General features: G+C 33.3%; 1 protein-coding gene and 1 pseudogene across 1 annotated transcript; both read right to left on the bottom strand.

Annotated features, from left to right (window-relative positions):
- Window positions 1–2,541: 2,541 nt before the first annotated feature.
- On the bottom strand, window positions 2,542–4,598 carry LOC109006646 (annotated as a pseudogene).
- Window positions 4,599–16,938: 12,340 nt separating this feature from the next.
- On the bottom strand, window positions 16,939–18,861 carry LOC109006647 (expansin-like A2). The gene is made up of 5 exons (XM_035686303.1): window positions 18,603–18,861; window positions 18,326–18,435; window positions 18,056–18,234; window positions 17,643–17,775; window positions 16,939–17,540 (listed from the first exon to the last, which is right to left on the bottom strand). Exons 1-5 carry the CDS (start codon window positions 18,712–18,714, stop codon window positions 17,295–17,297), a joined length of 780 nt encoding a protein of 259 aa, XP_035542196.1. The 5' UTR covers window positions 18,715–18,861; the 3' UTR covers window positions 16,939–17,294.

Raw genomic sequence — 18,861 nt, 5'->3', positions numbered from 1 at the left:
TCATCCATTAAACATTATAAAGAAAAAAGTATCGTTGGTGAAAATTAATATGAAACAAAATTCAAAACTTTGCAAGTTAGTGTGCATGTTAATTAATGTATTACTTGTTGTGGGATTCGTTACAGTTATAAAATGATCAGAATTAGAAGAATAAATATAGATAGAAGTTATTATTGAGAGCATCTATTTTACACACATAATTTGACATCATCTAGACCACATATCTCTCCAAGTGAATGTTATGAACAATCAACTAGAAGCAACTATGCAGTGAGTACAAAATGTGCACTGCTATAGTGACTTCTCTCTAACATTACTCGAACTAGAAATATAAAGCTTAATTCATGATCATGTTATTCATCAAATATAAATATAGCTCCGTATTATATGTTTGATGTGTCAATAAGCTGGCGTATTATAAATAGACTTTTATTTATTTTTTAATTAAAGGACAAAGTCAAGAACTTTAGAAAGCCAGGATTCGTCCCATCGAGCAGCTAATTTATGTTCGTCTTAGCTTGGTGTACATGAAATAATATCGAGCCGAAAAGACCCAACTGATGGGCTTTTGAATTAACCATAATTCAAAACTGATCAATAAAATAATTTTTAAAAAGCAGTACTGCCATTTGGACGAAGTATATAATAAGCGGATCAGAAAATTGGATTTGAAACTCTTCAAGCTTTGGAGTTTCTTCGACTGTGGTGGCATTAATTACAGCTTGGAAGACGCATGTTTTGATGGTTGGTTAAGGTAGGTCTTCTTGTAGGCTGTTCGGGGCTTCTGCCCCATGAATCAGGGGTTCGGGGGAGGTTTCCGTGATCAGGTGATTTCAAATGATCTATGAGATAGTCATTTCTTTCCGTCATAACCATCGAGTGGAGCCACCTATATATATCAAGAGTACTATGAGTACATATGCATTTTACCCATAGCACTAGCTCATTAATTGGGTTCAGCCCATCAAGATATTATTAAAGATAAAAAGAGGACCATACAGAGATAAGAAGGAACGTGAGTGAGATAAAAAGAGAGTTACACATGTCAGGGAGGATAGAAGGGATATGAGTGAGACATGAAGACTGCACATGTCAGGGGGATAAGAGAGATATTAGGACTGTAAAGTGGCAGAGAGTCAGAAGAGAAGGTAAAGAGATCACGCAAAGGAGATTTACCAAAGGCAGGCTGGCATGTACAGTCGGGGGGTTAGACAAGCTTATAAGAAGGGATGCTCAGACAATATTAAAGGGAACTTATTCTAAACTGATGAAAAAGAGACCATCTGAACGAATGAATTGATGGAAATATATAGATAAGAAGAGCTCCAACTTCTCTATACTGTGAGATATGAGGATCTATGAGTGATTATAAACATATATATATTATATTGGAGACTTCTCTCCACAAATCCCGTGGACGTAAGCATATTATCAAACCACGTAAATCTTGTGTCATTTCTGTTTATTTTTTTTGCACTTATTTCCCATTCACCACCATGGGCATACGAACTGCCATTGTATAGCCGCACCGAAACACTGTCAGGAGCTTTAAAAAATTCACATCGTAACAACTGGGACGTAAAGTTGCTCAAGCCCGTGAAACACAACGTTAACATTATTCTACTCATCATATATATCACACATTTAATAAAAGGAAAAAATAAAAAATTATGATGTATTGTAAAAGTAATGAGTAAAATTTTGCATATCAATACCCTCTCCAATTCTTGTGTCTTTTTGTGGTGCCTTTTCAGGAGCACCAGAAATGAGCCACCGGGTACAGTTCAAAATCCATGTGCAGGAGTGGTACGCACTAGCCTCTCATCCCTCGTGAAATCAGTTGTGCTGGATAAAAGGAGGCCAATCGTCCACCACTTATATGCTCAAGATGGGTAGGGTGCCGCTCAACAGTACGGCTGGGCGTGCTCTTGGTTAAATCTCATTTTATTTATTTATATTTTTTAAACATTTTTAAAAAATAAAAAAATATCAATATATTAATAGTTATTTTTTTAATTATTAAATAAAAAAATAAAAAATAAATCGTACAAGATCTAAATAAATAAATAAATCCCGCTAAGTTGTTGTAAAAAAGTATATTTTATTTTAAGAAATTATTAAAAAGTAATTTTTTAATATAATTTTTATTTTAAAATTTTAAAAAATCAAATATTACTATTTGTGCTTTTATTTAAAAATTTTAAAAAAATTATAATAATTAAGTAATATTAGATAAAAAAATTGAAATTAAAAAGTATTTAATCGATATTTAAAATTGAAATGAGAAGATATAGAACGGGGATGAGAATCCCATATTCTAAACAAGCCCTGGTGTCCTGTTATTTTTCCAAATAAATCATTACACCTAGCTCCCACAACACCACCTTAAAAATTGGCAGAGACAAAAAAATAATAATAAAAATGATATATATAAACCTTAAATGTATAAATCTTCGCATAACTTTTTATAAAATAATATCCTACTAAAAAACTTTTTTTTTTTTTTTTTAATGGAGTCTAGATCTTTATAAAAGACTTGTACATTTAATTTTTTAAAAAAAAAACACTGTAACACCCAGCAGTGAGGCATGCATGCTCTGGGGACAAGAAAATGGGAAGAATGGCTGCTTCTGCTGATAGTATTTGGATCTTACTTCTTGTTCCTTCTATATTATCTTGGTAAGGCTAAAAAAACAATGCTTATAACCTAACTCGGAATGCCAGATTACGCCTGTCTTTCTAAGAAACATACAAAAATACCCAACTTTTTTGTCAAAGTTTCCTCCTCTCTCTCTCTTCTCTCTCTCTCTCTCTGTTTTTTCCCTTATGGGTTGGGTTCTAATTTTCATCTCCCCTTAGTCAATCAAACAACTTTACCATATCACCACGGCATGGTTGGTATATGACTCAAAATAAATGCAGAACAAAGAGCCTAGCAGTTTTTCTTTTCCCCATCCTATTCTTATTTTTTTTTTTAGCTCGTCTGATCTCTCTATAGAGCTATCTCAGTCTCAAAGCAGTGGCATTGAACTCCACCTGTTGTTGCTGCTGCTGTTGTGGGAACCCAACCTCCCACCTTGGCTTGGCCATGACTCCATCATGCACAGCTAGGCACGTACTCCTGATCACATCAAAATATTGTCATCATTTACACCAAGACAGTAAGATTCCTCCTCTAAATGCCAGGCCGTTGTCTTTTCAGTGTAAAAGCTTCAACATCAACAGACACAAACCTAAACAACGTGAAAAAATGAAGCTCGATCCCCACCTCAAGTTTTTGAACGAGCTCTTTGGCATTTGGAGCAGACACTATTATGTGGCGCTGGGATGGCTTGATGAAGCCATCATCCACAGCTTTGTCAATGAAAGTGAGAAGGTAGTTGTAGTAGCCGTCAACGTTTAACAAGCCCACCTATGTATATATGGTATTGGAGTTGAAAATTTTAGGGTCTGAAAGAAGAACGCCAAACAACCGAAGGGTTTTTTTTTTATAGTAATCACTAATCAGGGGTGTGCTTACAGGCTTGTCATGGATACCGAGTTGGGCCCAGGTGATGACCTCCAAAAGCTCTTCCAAAGTTCCATACCCACCTGAAACCAATGTGATGACACAAAACTCCATTGTTTATTTGGGGAACAAAAAGGGTAAAGTGAAAGTTTGAATCTACTAGTATTTGTTAGAGAGGAGAGAGAGAGGACCTGGTAGGGCAATAAAACAATCAGAATGGCGGGCCATTTCAGCCTTTCTTTGGTGCATGTCGGCTACTGGCCTGACCTCTCCAACCGCCTCACCCGTTATCTGTGGCTCCACCCCACCATACACAAGCATTAATTCTGATCAGAGACACGCACCATGACGCAAAAAGTTCTGAACTTTGAAACCACATTACAACTATGCAAACAATTTTAGAGACACCGTGAACCTTAAGAAAGTGCCAAACTTTAAACCATTAACATGAAAAAGAAAAGGAAAAACCCATTGACTAGTTCAAAAGAAAACCAAAATGGAATTTTATGCACCTCTTTGCACATTAGAGTCCTCGGGATGATCCTATAATCCAAAATAAAATAAAATAAAGTTTAAGCTATGTGAAAAGGAACAATAAAGATTAACTTCAAACATCCAACGTCCCAAAATTGTGAAGATATAGTAAAGTGATTGTACCCAATAACTTTTCCCCCACCACGATGCACAGCTTGTGAAACCAGCCCCATTAGCCCAATGCTCCCACCTCCATACACAAGGTCCAGTCTCCTTGATACCTTTACATGCACATGCCCAAAACATCTCAGAAAGAGTTGAAGACAACAGAAGAGATGCAAAATCACAGAGAGAAAGGGGTAATTCAGTTTCATGAATCATTAGGGAATTAAATACCAGCTCTTGGGCTAACTCAATGGCAGCATCTCTGTAGCAATTTCGGTTCCCAGTACTGCTGCCACAGAAAACGCAAACTCTCTTGAATCTTGTACTTACAACTTTTCCTTCCATTTCCCCCACTCAGGATTCCTTGCCACTTGTTTGGTAATTTGCAAGCACCACAACAATAATATATAACGAAGATAGACTGGTAGAGGAAGCTTCACCACTACTGAAATGGAACAGCCACTATATATAGACTCCGCAATAGTAATATTGTAAGAACTTAAAAGAAAGGAAAAGTCTTTACGGAAACCAAAATTAAAAAAGAAAAAAATGAGAAAAGGCACCACTGGGCACTGTGAATGGATAGGGATGAATCATGAAGGGAGAAAGCAATAGGGACCGAGTGGGGGAGTCTATACTCTTGCAAATACACGTGTCTGCATTTGGTGGGAGAACGTAGTGGTTTCATTCTCACTTTTGTGACACAAACATTCTTGATGAACCAAAAGAATTCAACACAGAATTCCCATCCACACCACCCCAGAGGGCCAGACCTCTACAGAGTCTTCTGTCTCATCAGACGCACGCAATCATAATCTGACGGCTGGGACACGTGCAGAGCCCCGCTGCATCAAATCAAGATTAGCAACACTGAAAATATAAAAGAAGGAAAATAATAAGATTACTTTCTTTTTATTATTATTTTTTTTATATTTATATTTTTATATTTTTTTATTTTATTTAATAGTCAAGTGACTGACTATTAATAAAATTATATATTTTTTTAACTTTTTTTAATATTTAAAAATGTTAAAAATATTTTAAAAAAATAAAAAATTTAAAATATAACATTAATAATAAAAGAAAAATAAACCCATTGAAAGGGTATCATTACCTTCAAGAATGGGGCTAGCAGAACCACAAAGGATGATCGTAATCCACACAGAAACCTCACCTCTAATAAGAAGACACGATTGGCTGTTGCCCATGAGAATGGAACCCACATATGTTTGTCTTGGTCTTCAATCTGTCACTGTCGGTCTCTGAGTGGGTTCCACATAGCATTTACTTCATGTTGGGGGTGTGCATCCGGACCGATTTTTTTTCCGGTTCGGTCCGGAACCCGGAAACCCGGGTGTATCCGGGCGGTTAATAATATCCCGGATCCGGTTATGTGACCCGGTTATCCGTAACCGGGTCATTTAAAACGAAAATATCCGCCCCTTTGTTTATCGTCTTCTCGCATCGAATCCGAATTAGGGTTTGCACTCGAATCCGTCTTCTCGAAGCCGCTTTCTCATCTCGACATCTTCTGGAATCTGCCTTCTCGTCTTGAATTCTTCTCGAATCCACCTTCTCTCTCGGTCTCGAAGTCCCTTCTGGCCTTCTCTCTCAAGTCTTTCCAATCCCCGAATCCGTTCTGGTCTTCTCTCTCAAGGCTCTGTTCTCTCTCAAGTCTTTCGACCTCACCGAAACACTGAAACAAAAACTTCGAAGTACTTTGCGCATCTAGGTGAGACACGCGGAGGCTACCATCCATATTCTCTCTCTCTCTGTAAGCTCTTAAGGTATTTTTCTTTGCTCTGTAAGCTTATTTCGATACCTTATTAGTGGATTTTTTCCTTTGATTTGTTTTTCACATGAGATTTAGTTTTAATCACTTTTTTATGTAATACTTTGTTTGTTTGGTTTATATTATTTTTCATTTGATCTTTTTTTCACATGGGATTTGGTTTATACTCTGTTTTTTACCTTATTCTAGGTTTTGATGAATATTTCATTGTAAGTGCATGTAGGAGTATGAATAAATTGTATTTATTGCTTTGAATCTAGATCGAGCTAGCTAAGACTTTATGAGTACTACTTGTCCACAGTCTTGCTTTGAATCAGCTGGCACATGATTTTTATTTTTTAAAGTGAACATAACAGCACATATAATGAGACTCAATTATGTTCTAGGCCACATACAAATGCCACATGAGAGATTAACTGTTGTGTATGTGTATGTGTATATGAGAGATTAAGTGACTCTACGAAGGAAAAGAGGAATCAAAGTTAGCATTGTTTGGACTTGAAAGCTCTTAGTGAAGTTATGACACAATGGCCAAAAAGGTTATTTAAAGTTGTTTTAATCTTTTGGGTTGCTTTAGGAGTGGGCTATTCTTTTGTGTTCTAAATAAATAAATAAAACCTTAAAGAGTACAATTTCCTTCCCAATCTCTTTCTCCTTTATCTCCTTCTAAGTGACAGATTCTCCCACTAAGGTATCTTTGGTTGTGAAAAGCTTTGAGAATGTGAGGATTTTTTGAATTTTTTTTAAGATGTATTGTTTATTGAGTTTTGTGATGAAAGCAAATAGGAAAATTTGAAATATAAATTTTTTGTTAATGAAAAGATGTTTTTGGGTATAAGTTGAAATTTTTTTAAAAAATTTTGAAAAAAATATCAAACCAAACATGATAAAACACCCAAGTTTGATAGGGACTACTATCTTCTCATATATGTTTGGTTGTATAAAAGATATTTCATATTTATATATAACCTTTGCTGTTATGATATTTCGGACACTTAACCAGTAAATTAACTTTCAATTTGTGAATTTATGATGCTATTCTTCAGTACTTTGCATGAAACCTTTTTTTTAAAAAAAAAAAGAAAAAAAAACTTGGGTATATTGGCCGATTGGAACAGTTTTTAGCTCTTGAAAAAAAATTTGGTGTGTATCTTTTTGATACAGCTCCCAAAACGTGGCCTTTGGAAGTGCTCTACGTAGTAACATACACTGCCTATCTAGCGATCATCTTAGATGTCCAAAATTCATGTGAAAGAGCACAAATTGATAAGTAATTTTATACCATCGAGAGAAAATGATAGGCAGGAGAGAGATTATGAGTTTCTGAAAAGAAAAGAAAAGAAAAACTCACAGTAATTATAATTTTGTTGATGATATAGCCAACCAACACATGATCATACTCTCGTATGTGTTACTTTGTCGTGTTTATGTCATGTCATGGAGCTGGGTGGTGTGAGCTTTTTTATTTTTTCTCTTTTCACTACAACATTTACCCTTTTTTGCGTCCAATATATTTGTAGCGCCATGTATGTTTGACGCAACAGCAAGCAGTTGACCATTTTAGTGTGGCGATCATAAGAATGTCACGATAACTAATTAATTGCGTCAAATGTGTTGTTGTCACATTAAGTTTGGACCGGTTAATGTTTTTACCGCATTGGGGCGATATATCACGGCGATCTTGGGTCGACACAATAGCTCTGCAGCTGGGTAATACGCTTGCAGCGAATTTCGTCACCGTTAAAAGGTAATTTTGTCAATTTTATTGCTCTGTTTCTTCTCCCCCAACCCAATACCCTACAATTTCTCATTAGCCTATGTATACATCTCACAAACTGCCCTGAAGGCCCTTTCTTACACGCTTCGTCACCTCCTCGCAGTAGCCACTTTGTCCCCCCATCTCTCTCTCTCTCTCTGCTTTTGCATCACAGGAGTGCTGATCTAGTGGATTGGTTCTCTTCCTCTCTTAATTTTGTGATTTTTGATTTGTATATTCTCTCGTTAAAACTTTTGGTTTATCAATTGTGGGTGCTTTCGATTAATCTATCTTGATTTTATGACCCATTTCTTATGGTTTGATTTCTCTAATCTCGAGATAATCTTTTAGCCCATCACAGTTCTCCATGGTTCAACATTCTCCTCCTTCCCATCTCAGAAAGAACCAAATTTCAATTAAGATCCTTCCATGTATCATAAGAATATATATGGAATCCTTGTGCAAAAATAAATCAACCTATATTTTCTTTCATATTAATTGTTTTTATTTATTTATTTGAGATGGCTTCAGCTTTAATTGTATTGCCTTTACAAGGCTGAAATAAAGATGGATATGTTTTTAATAGTTTGTAAAGGCTGGTTCTAGAATGTGTCTACTTCTCTTATATATACCCAACGGGCCAACATAGGGTACTAATTTGTATGACAATCCAAAAAATAAAATAAACCAAATAAATATCAGTCCAGCTTTGGAAGAACTCAAACATAGAAGTCTTCCTAATTCCTCTAGCCTTTTCTCACAATTCAACTAAATTTCAAATTTGATTTTTATTATATTTCTTCTTTTTTTTTTCTTATGATTTAGCTATTTTCATTGGTTTCCATTGGAAAACGTAGCAATTTACCATTCACTTTTCTGATTTCAATAAGAAGCTTCTGAATTTCTGTGCATGGAACTCTAAGAAGATCCTAGTAATTCAATTCCCTCATTTGTTCTAATAATCCTAACAGTAACTCATATATGCACAGGTTTTTAATAAAGATATGGACAAAGACACAGTTGTCTTGCTTGCAGCCAGAGCAGCAAGACAGGAAAATCAAGATGCTATTGATGCAGCCATCACTAACATGCTTGCTGATCCAAAGGGAATATGGGTTGCATTTGGTCTATTTTGTAAATTTATTTCTTTTGTTCTTTGTAAATTTATATTTTAGTTTAATTAGTTGTGATGTATTATTTTTTCTTTTATTTTTTGTAAATTTATATCTTGCATTGTGATGTAACAACAATATTATTTGTTTTACACTTTTATTTATTTTGCTTTTTTATTTATTTTGTTTGTTAATTTATTATCAGAATTAAAAAAAAAAAAAAAAACTAAGTGCTATAAAAATATTTTTTTAAGTTTTAAAGTCTTTTAAAAAAAAAAAATAATAATAAACCCGGATTAAATCCGGTTATAATCCGGATCCGGATTAAATCCGGATATCCGGTTACAATCCGGATATCCGGATTGAATCCGGTTATCCGCCCGGATTAAATCCGGATTAATCCGGGCGGATAACCGCCCGGATTTTAACATCCGGATCCGGTTATGGCCGGATATCACGTTCATGTAGCACGTTCCCATTTAATGCACATCCTGACCAGAGAGTAAAGAGAGGTGATAACTAAAGATTCAGGTAGGCCCCGGTTAATAAATTCCAGAAATGCTAAATGTCCTGAACATAATTCTCGAAAATGTGTCTCAAAAGAGTTTTTGTTTTTTTTTTTAACTATTAAAGAAGTATTTTTTAATAATATTATAGATTTTTTATTTTTTTATAAATATTTATAATAATTAAAAAAATTCATGAAGTAAAAGAAATAAAAAATAACTTTTTACCTATTCGGTGAACTTTCAAATTACATCTCTCGAAAGATGTAGCAGTGCTATTTTTTTCCTTTCTTTCCTTATGTTTTTTTTAAGAAACAAATTCATTTTATTAATGATTCGAAATTACAATTATAATATTAAATATATGAAAAACTATACCATAAACTAATTACGCATCAATTCTAGATATTCTTCACACACGAATTTCTTTATGATAAATATTATCTTAATTTCACAACAAACTCTCTCCTAATAGAAAAAATAATTTTATAAAAACAAAACTTAAAAGCCCCTTCTATCCGCACAGGGAGGAAGAATACATGATCCTATTATAGACACTAAATCTAATAGCCTATTTTTAATTTATAAAAAACTATAAAAATAACAAAAAACTACAAATTAAACACACTAACAACTACAAAATACAAATATTGGTGTGACCCCAGACGAAACGCCCACCACAAGCATCGGCATCTCGAACCCTGATGGCACGAGCACCCAGCTCATGCACAGACAAACACAGCCTCCATTGAACAGGTGGCACCTACGCACGAACACTGGCCGTACGACCACCGGCTGTAGCATCGCTCGCCACTCTCAAACAGCTCTTGCCCCATATTACGTTCAAACCAAAAACTCAACACCTCACTCTGGTCAACAAAAAAATAACGAAACAAAAAACAAAACAATGAAACGAAACAACAAGAAACATAAAATAAAAAACACTGAAATAAAACGAATGAACAGTGCACAGTGCAACGGCAGAGGCGCGTGAAGGACACGTCGACAGAGGGCTCCTCAGTGGTGCATGATAGCCACTCGCCGATGAGATTTAGAACTTCTTTCCGCACGTGCGGGCTACGCTCCACTCCGATGGATGTCGGATTCGGTGGTCTTGAAAATCAGTTGCTGAGCATCATCCTGGTGTGGCGCGTGTTGAAAGCCGATGACTGGAAACACCCAAATGGCAATTCTCCCTTGTTTGACCCGAAAAAACACAACTAAAAACTAAAAAAACCTATACAGAAACTAGCACGGACAGAAGAGAAGGGAGGGGAAAAGAAAAAGAGAGGGGGAGGAACCGAAGCTCCCACCCCTTTCGTTAAAACTAGAGTTTGTGTGAAGTTAGAGAGAATAGAGAGGTTTTTTCTAGAGAGAGGGAGCTATTTTTGTTATTTCAGCAAACTAGAGTTTGTTATTTTAGCAAGTTCTTTTCTTATGTTTTAATCGATAGTGAGAGAGATGAAATGAGATTGTTTTTAAAAATTAAATAAAATATTATTTTTAATATTATTATTATTTTATAATTTAAAATAGTTGATTATTTATTATATTTTAGATACAACTTTTAAAAAAATATAATAATAAAATAAAATAAAATCGTTTATATATCCGAACATAAAAAGTGAGTAATCCTATAAGTTGTACAAATGGTATATATTTTTTTTAAAAAAATTGAGATTTATTATTAAAAATGAAAAATGAAAAATTTTATATTTATTATTTAAAAAAAATACACGAGGCTACTCTATAATTCTGCAAATAACATTTACCTAAATTTCACGTATTCACGTGGGTGAGGTGTAAAGGCTCAGTGCTACAGTAAGAACAGTAAATGAGTCTTTGAAAGAGGGAAAAGGATGTTGATATGTTTAACACGTGTTATACATTCCGTATTTACACGTGTCATATATTGACACCATCAATTAACCCGCCACAATATACTAATAACGAATTTGAGTTTAGTATTAATAAATTTGGGTAAAAAAATATTAATTCATTAAGATACGATTATTTAGTGAGTTGATAATGGATCAATCACTTATGATTCATTAGGAAAGTTAAAGTTACAATTATATCTTTATATCTAAAAGTAAAATTATTTAAATTTTAATTTCGATATTTTTATTGTTTGGATTATAATTTTAAACTTGTAATTAGTTTAATATTTTTTTTATAGATATTGTGATTTTAACATTTATATAAAATTATGATAAATTTAATTAGGTCAAACGGGTTAATTTCAGATATGTTCAATCTATTTACATAAATTGATTGAAACGGATTGGTTCGTGTCGTATTAATCTATTTCATAGTATTCATTAACAGGTTGAAATGATATGATCCGTTATGTTAATCGGTCGTGTTAGGATTTGAAATTTTGACACAATAAGTTTAATGGATCGTGTTCGGATTGATCTATATAATATAATATACATATCTTGATATTATACAAATAAAACTTATTAACACGATTTGACACCCCATTGTACTATATATCAGTCTATTAGATACCTTAGATATAAGTCAGTGTGCTTTTTGAATAACTGGTTTAGTTCCCATATTGGGCTAATGGGGCTGGTTTCACCAGTTAAGTCATGAGATAAAGATTACCCAACAGGTTTAGTCATGAGATTTGGCCCATTTCAAGAACGATCGGAGTATGGTCGGAAGGTTGCTGATACCAAAAGCTTTCACACAAGTCTTTAATTGTTGTATTCAGACTCAGAGGCCCAAAAGGCTCCCTTGCAAAAGCTTTCACATGCGCTCTCTTTCGAGTAATACTAGGTACAAGTTTTAAATACACAAATTTTATATAAGATTTTTATAAAAATATGAATCCCATAAAAAAAATTGAATTTTTTACACGTTTATACGATGGAGTCTACTTTTTTATAAAAGAACTACACGAAATTTGTATTAATAATTTCTCCTCTCCTTAATCATTTTTCAGTGGGCCTTTATCTTCATCAACAGAGACATCTTTAATTTGTGAAGAGACAAAAGCCTTTAATTTTGTTCGGCCCAACAAACAAAATCCGGACCTAGGCCCATCCAAAATTTCCCCGACACTGGCAAGTTATTTGATCTATTTCTATATGATGTAATTATAGCTTTTGGAAGGGAGAACTCATTTTTACAAAGTCTACCTTATAAATAAAGAAAACCCTAAAATCAATTTATATTGCTTTTTTGAAATTTTGGGAGGCAAGCCAAAATTAATTATTGGATTCACCATATAAAGAACATTAATTTATCTCATAACAGGAGAAAATAAATTTAGCGCTAGTTTAGATAGTGAGATGAGTCGAATAAAATATTATTTTTATTTTAAGATTTGAAAATGTTGAATTGTTTATTATATTTTATATAAAAATTTTAATATTAAAATGAAATGAAATGAGATAATATTATCTTTATATCCAAACGAGCCCTTAAGCTCTGTCCATCACAATAAAGGTGTTGATAATAATAACACTAATAATATATAAGAAATTATTGACTTGGGTCAATACTAAAAACTTGAGTTGGTCAAAGATGCGACATTTATGCCTCTTGCCACCAACCTAAGCTTAAAGTGATGATAATGGTGCTCGATCAATTGATTCATACCTACTTCCTACATTTGTACAGATCGTTCTGTTTTATACGGCACCTGAAACCATCATAGAGATCGTGCAAATGACTTTGTTTCCGGTATTCAAACTATTACTTTCTAGACACAGTAGTCAGAATTTCTTTTCTTTTTTTAAAAAAGAGTTGTAGTGTATGCGCTTATGCTCATATCTGATCACGGGAATGAAAAATTCTATTTTATCAAAGAATAAATCTTTATAACATCTCTACACTTAACACTTTATATTTTTTTTATTTATCAAATATTTATTATATTAATAATGAATAAAAATTTGAAATAATTTAAAAGGAATAAATTCAAAAAAAATTTAAAAGAAATATTAAAAAATTTAAAAATTTAAAATAATATGGAGTGTGGAGTGTGGTGAAGGTTGTATAGCAAAACCCTTCCGGACTATTACCTAAAATCATCTCCCAACCACATAATATATATACTACAAATTTTCTATAAAACATAAAACTCATTATTTCAAATCATATATCCAATATAATTAATCTAAGACACCACAAAGTCATCAAAACATCCTAATAACTTGTAACACCCCATTCTCGTAGGTTAGGAGTGTCACGTATTTTTTATAAAATAAACCCGACAAGAGATCTCATTTTTAATAAATGAACTTAGAATTTATTTTGTAAAAAAACTGTCTAATAAATTATCTTCCAAGATCTTAAATGAATAAATTGAATAATATTTATGACATAACAACAATTTTATTTTAGAAGGTCTGAAACTAAATCAATTGATCTTTTTAATCCTGGCATGTCTGCTCTTATTCATCATTCTCACCTGGGTGGTTAACAAATACGAAAACAAACTAAAATGAATTGAAAACTCAGCAAGAAATCCATTACAACGTAAACATAATAAATATAAGGTTTTCATAAAAGTTTTCATGCTGAGAGCTTAAAATTCATGACTGTTCATATTGATACTTATGCTAGCATGACTGATTTATCTGAATTAACTGAATGATCTGATTGACTAACACACTTAACCCTGTGTGCAAGGTTGTACACTGGCCCCACGTCCCGCTGTAGCAAGGGGAGCCGCTGATAGTATTATAGCATACTATGGTGGACCACACTTGAGCCCGTGGCTTGCACATCGACCCTGAAACTGAACTGCATTGGTACCATGCATTTGAATGACCATCTTATTAACTGATATAATCTTATTTTGCACTTGAATTTAATATAGCTTACGTGTCTTATACACATAAGACGCATGACATAATACATACATAATTATAATTTCTGAATCTGAACATGATGCGGAATGACATAATCGTATGTTATGTTGGATGACATGTTTGCATATGACATGAGTGGTGCATAAATAATGGTTGTCGATGAACTGGATTGAATAATACTTATATATAAGCTGAACTGTGATGATTCTAATTTGTGATCAAATTACTTATCTTATTGTGCTTTTTCTTGAATCTCACTATGTAACTCGTCACCTATACGCATTATTAACTATTACTAAATCTGTCTAGGAATAATATGTACTAATATTCCACTTAATTAAATTCACAATCTAAAAGATAGTCAAATAAATCTTTTGTTTAATACCATAATCAATAAATCCTAATATTTAAATTACTTAAATACTAATAACATATTATAATTTAGTAGGAAATCATATTGTATTTAAATGTATTAGATATTAATGAAACTGGTTTCATAAGACTCATTATATAATTAAACCATTTAGTATTTACTACTGAAATCAAGTAAAAATTTAATATTTAATAATATAAATAATTTATAATATTTTCTTTAAAATAAAGATTAATGGTTTAACATACTTATTTAATTAAACTAAGCCTAATTTGAAACATGAAGTCTAGTCCAATTTAAAAATAACTTGTTAATCTTTTGTAACAAAATAAGACTTAAGCCCGTAGATAAGAGCCCACGAAAAAATAGTCAGTCCAAAAATAATTCAGTCATTTCTTAAACACTAAGGGGTGTATATGTAATAATCTCAAAATAAACATTAATTAAATACTGTAGGAGAGTTACAAGTCAAAATGATGCTTTATGGAAATACTTTACCAACTAGAATTTACGGAAGTAAGAATAAAAGAACCTACTAGACTTTTGGAAACATTCATATTCAAAAATAATTTAGCATAGCATAACTAAACATTATTGTCATATCAGAACAAAGGCCATATTTAAACCCCCCGTGGTAGGGTTGTGTTATCCCGATGGCCAAATCAGGCAGAGATAAAAGTGAATCTTCCCTTATTATTCTCGGAGTCCTAAGTGTGCACACATGAAAAACTACACAGAAAAATACTTTGTTTCCAAAATAGGTGCACTTAGAGACAGAGAAGTTGGTACCAACCATATAACATAGACCATAGTTTTACACCCGTGATAAGATCAGAACAGAGCAGAATCAGAACCAGATACATAATCAGAATGTTATGCCAAAGGTTTTCATATGCCACATCATATTGAAACAGAGTACTGAATAGATTCATATCATTTTCACGTAATCAAAACAGATTCAGAGCATCTTCACCTAATCAAAACAAACTCAGAGCATTTTTTCGTAATCATGCAAAAAATCTTCAGATTTCATATTCACTATTTTTTCACAGTTTAGAAACAAAATGCTAAAACTTTGTTCATGTCTACATGAGTCATGAAAAAAATATCTTCTTTTTTCTTATTAAGATACAATGAGTGATGCAGAACAAAATGATCGAGGTTGTTTTCCAATTTTTTTTTTGTTACAAAACATGCACATTTTTCATAAATCAGCCTCAGTCCATCTCTTTTTATATTCCCGACATACTCGTTGAGCCAATCCGTCGTGGGTGATCAAGTCTCACATTTTTTATTGGAATAGATTTTGATACTATTTGTATTGTCTCAATAGAATGCATATAATTGGAGCTTATTGAAATATTATAAAAAGCAATAACTTTTTAATCTCAAATAATATGTAATCTCATATACCACCTATCCTTAAAACATTAATTTATATTCCTATAAAAGTTTTTTTTTTAATTTTACCCTGTTAAACATTGCGGGATAGAGAGACAGACATGCTCGATGGGAATGCATCAATTGATATCTTTTGGAGTAGGAAAAGAAATTGACACCAATAAATGAATGAATTTAATTTAAGGTGGCCGGTGCAAAAAGTTGTTAGAGACCATTCAAGCGTGGCGTTTTCCTCAAGCTTTTCTCTTCACCTAAAATGTTGGGCTATCGAGAGATTACGTGAGAGAGAGAGTACGGTTATATTATTACAAGATTGAAAGAAATATGTTAGACAACATCAACAACATTGTATTTGTATGCGAGACAGGAAACCTGTCCTGTTAAAAAAAAATTAAAATTCCCAAACTAATTGAAAGCAGTTCCAAGTTGTAATATGGGTAAATGATAGAACCATAACTGTTACATAACCTGCCTATGTGACGCTGCCATTTATTTTAGAATAGTGTTAGTATGTCTTCTCATTTTGACTGTTTATATATTTATTTATTTTTTAATTTTTTTTACTTACTTATTAAGAATGTAACTATTAATATATTGATATATATTTTTTAAAATATTTAAAAATATTAAAAAAATATAAAAAGAAAAATAAATAAATAATAAAAAAATGAAGAATTTTGTCTGATCAGTACGCCCAATGGTCTGGGCAGCAGCCTATCATTACTCTTTATTTTATTCTGATATGATTGTTTCACATAGACAGATTGTGCAGTAGTTGTCTAAAAGTTATCTCTAACGTTTTTTCTTGCATTATAATTCCCTGAGTTCCTAAATTAATTAGGCCTAATTTATATTCGTAAGAGCATTCTTTGGTTAAATATATTTTTAAAATTTAATTAATATCACATTTTTTTATATTTACCTATTTTATTTAAATTCAATCTCTACATTAGATTAGCCATTCACTTTCTATATTTGGTGAATCAATTATGATTTTCTATATTTGATCAATCACTGTATCAGAAATCTAAATTATTTTGGAGATGCTCAATTCAATGTGAAGTATTTTTGGTACAAGTTATCTAAATCTTAACCATCCTTCAATTTTGACCAAACTAATGAGGATGCTCTAACACATCTCAATTTAACTCACCTCAATTCATCTCATCTTATCATTACAATTTTTTTAAATTTCTACACAAAATATAATAAACAATTCAACTTTTTCAAATTTTAAAATAACTTTGTCAAATTTTTACACAAAATATAATAAATAATTTAACTTTTATTTTATTATTCACAACTCCTCTCTGAATCCAAACCACTCCTTAATCAAGAGTAATGCATGCACACTAGTTAGCCGTGCCGAGTTGCCTGATCATTTCCAAGTCCCATCATCACATGGAGAGCAACCTTCTTGTGCAATATCAGAGATCTGAACTCCAGTGTCATATACTCCTGCAGGCTTCCAATCAGCAGGAAGAACATGTTGAGCCCAGATCCACTTCCCATCGTACCCAGCTGTTACTACAAACCGGAATTGCAGTGGCCCAGATGGCACTCTACTTGTGTCCCAGACTGCCCCATGATTTCTACTCATGAAACCCCAGTTCGACGAACCAACCTAGGAACATTGCAGCAATGTTGCATCAGTTTATGGTTATTTATATACATTTGAACAGTTTTAGTTTAACAAAAAGTCATGTTGCTATGCTTTTTGGCTCACCTGAGCTACATCAACACCTACTATTTCTGTTTGGCCACCTTGAAACAGAAATTTGATTGCCAAGTAATCTGGCTTTTGGCTTGATTCTTCCACTCGCAATGCCAAGTTCTGATTCTTGTATTGGCAGGGTATCCTGATTTATGCAACCAAGAAGATTGGATTTTAGTGCTGCGTTTTTCCCCCCTAAAGCATCTGATGCAGGTTCAATATGATTCTCTAATGAATACATATTAGACCGTTACGAACAATAATGTGCTCGGCTTTTGTCTAAGGGGACATTTCTGGCCCATTTTGCAGAGGCCGTAGTGTTAGGTGGCCCACATCCGGAGTTAATTCATCTATTGTTTATGATTCTTTAGCCTAGAAGTGGTGGCTAATATTGAAATATCTGAGATTATCTGAGATATCCTTACCTCTTGTACTCTACGTCGACAATCCGAAGTTTCAAAATGTGTTGGCCCATACCCTCTTGAGCCATAGCCATGAAAGCTCTGCTGCTGAGGACAAAGTCTGTTTGGTTATTGTGATTGATATCCGTCAAAATCACTCTAGCCCCTTCTCTGCGACAAACAGTTGTGTTTTTGCATCTTACCTGCCAAACGAGCGTGGCTCCGATCAAAACATAGGTAGGCAAAAGCATTCTCAAACAAAAGAAATAAGGTTTATCTATAGACTATACAGACCTGAAAGCATGCTCCACAACCAGCTCCATCTTTGTAAAGGGAAGGAATACCAGCTGCAAGATGTCCACTGTTGAAACCCAATGCCAAGGAACCATACCCACAAGCCCCAGCTGCATCAAAGCCACAAAACAAGAATGACCCACTTAATATTTCTCTAAAACTTCGTCTGGGTCAATCTTACTTTTTTCCATTTCGTACCATATTGGTAACAATGAACTTGATCAAACAAACGCGATAATACAAGAGGAAAGAGAGGAAAACAAAGGTTGCATCTTACATAAAAGTGCTGAAGCTTTACTGAAATATGCAGCCTTAGTTTGGTGCACACAACGATCACAAGCAGTGGCAGATGAAATAAGAAAGAAGAGGAAGCAAATAAAGGAAGCCATCTTGTTAGTAATTCTATGATAAATGAATACGCAGGAGGAGCTAGGCAAGAGGTGTATATATATATCTGTAAAGGCTATATAGATGAGTATGGACTTTAGGTCAGCGTGTCCAATAAAGGCTAGGATAGTTCTTTTAGATGGATCAAA

Source organism: Juglans regia, chromosome 16 (assembly GCF_001411555.2).
Source record: "Juglans regia cultivar Chandler chromosome 16, Walnut 2.0, whole genome shotgun sequence".
Classification (NCBI taxonomy): Eukaryota; Viridiplantae; Streptophyta; class Magnoliopsida; order Fagales; family Juglandaceae; genus Juglans; species Juglans regia.
Note: the sequence above shows the minus strand (reverse complement) of the source record. Positions and strands in the feature narration are given on the sequence as shown.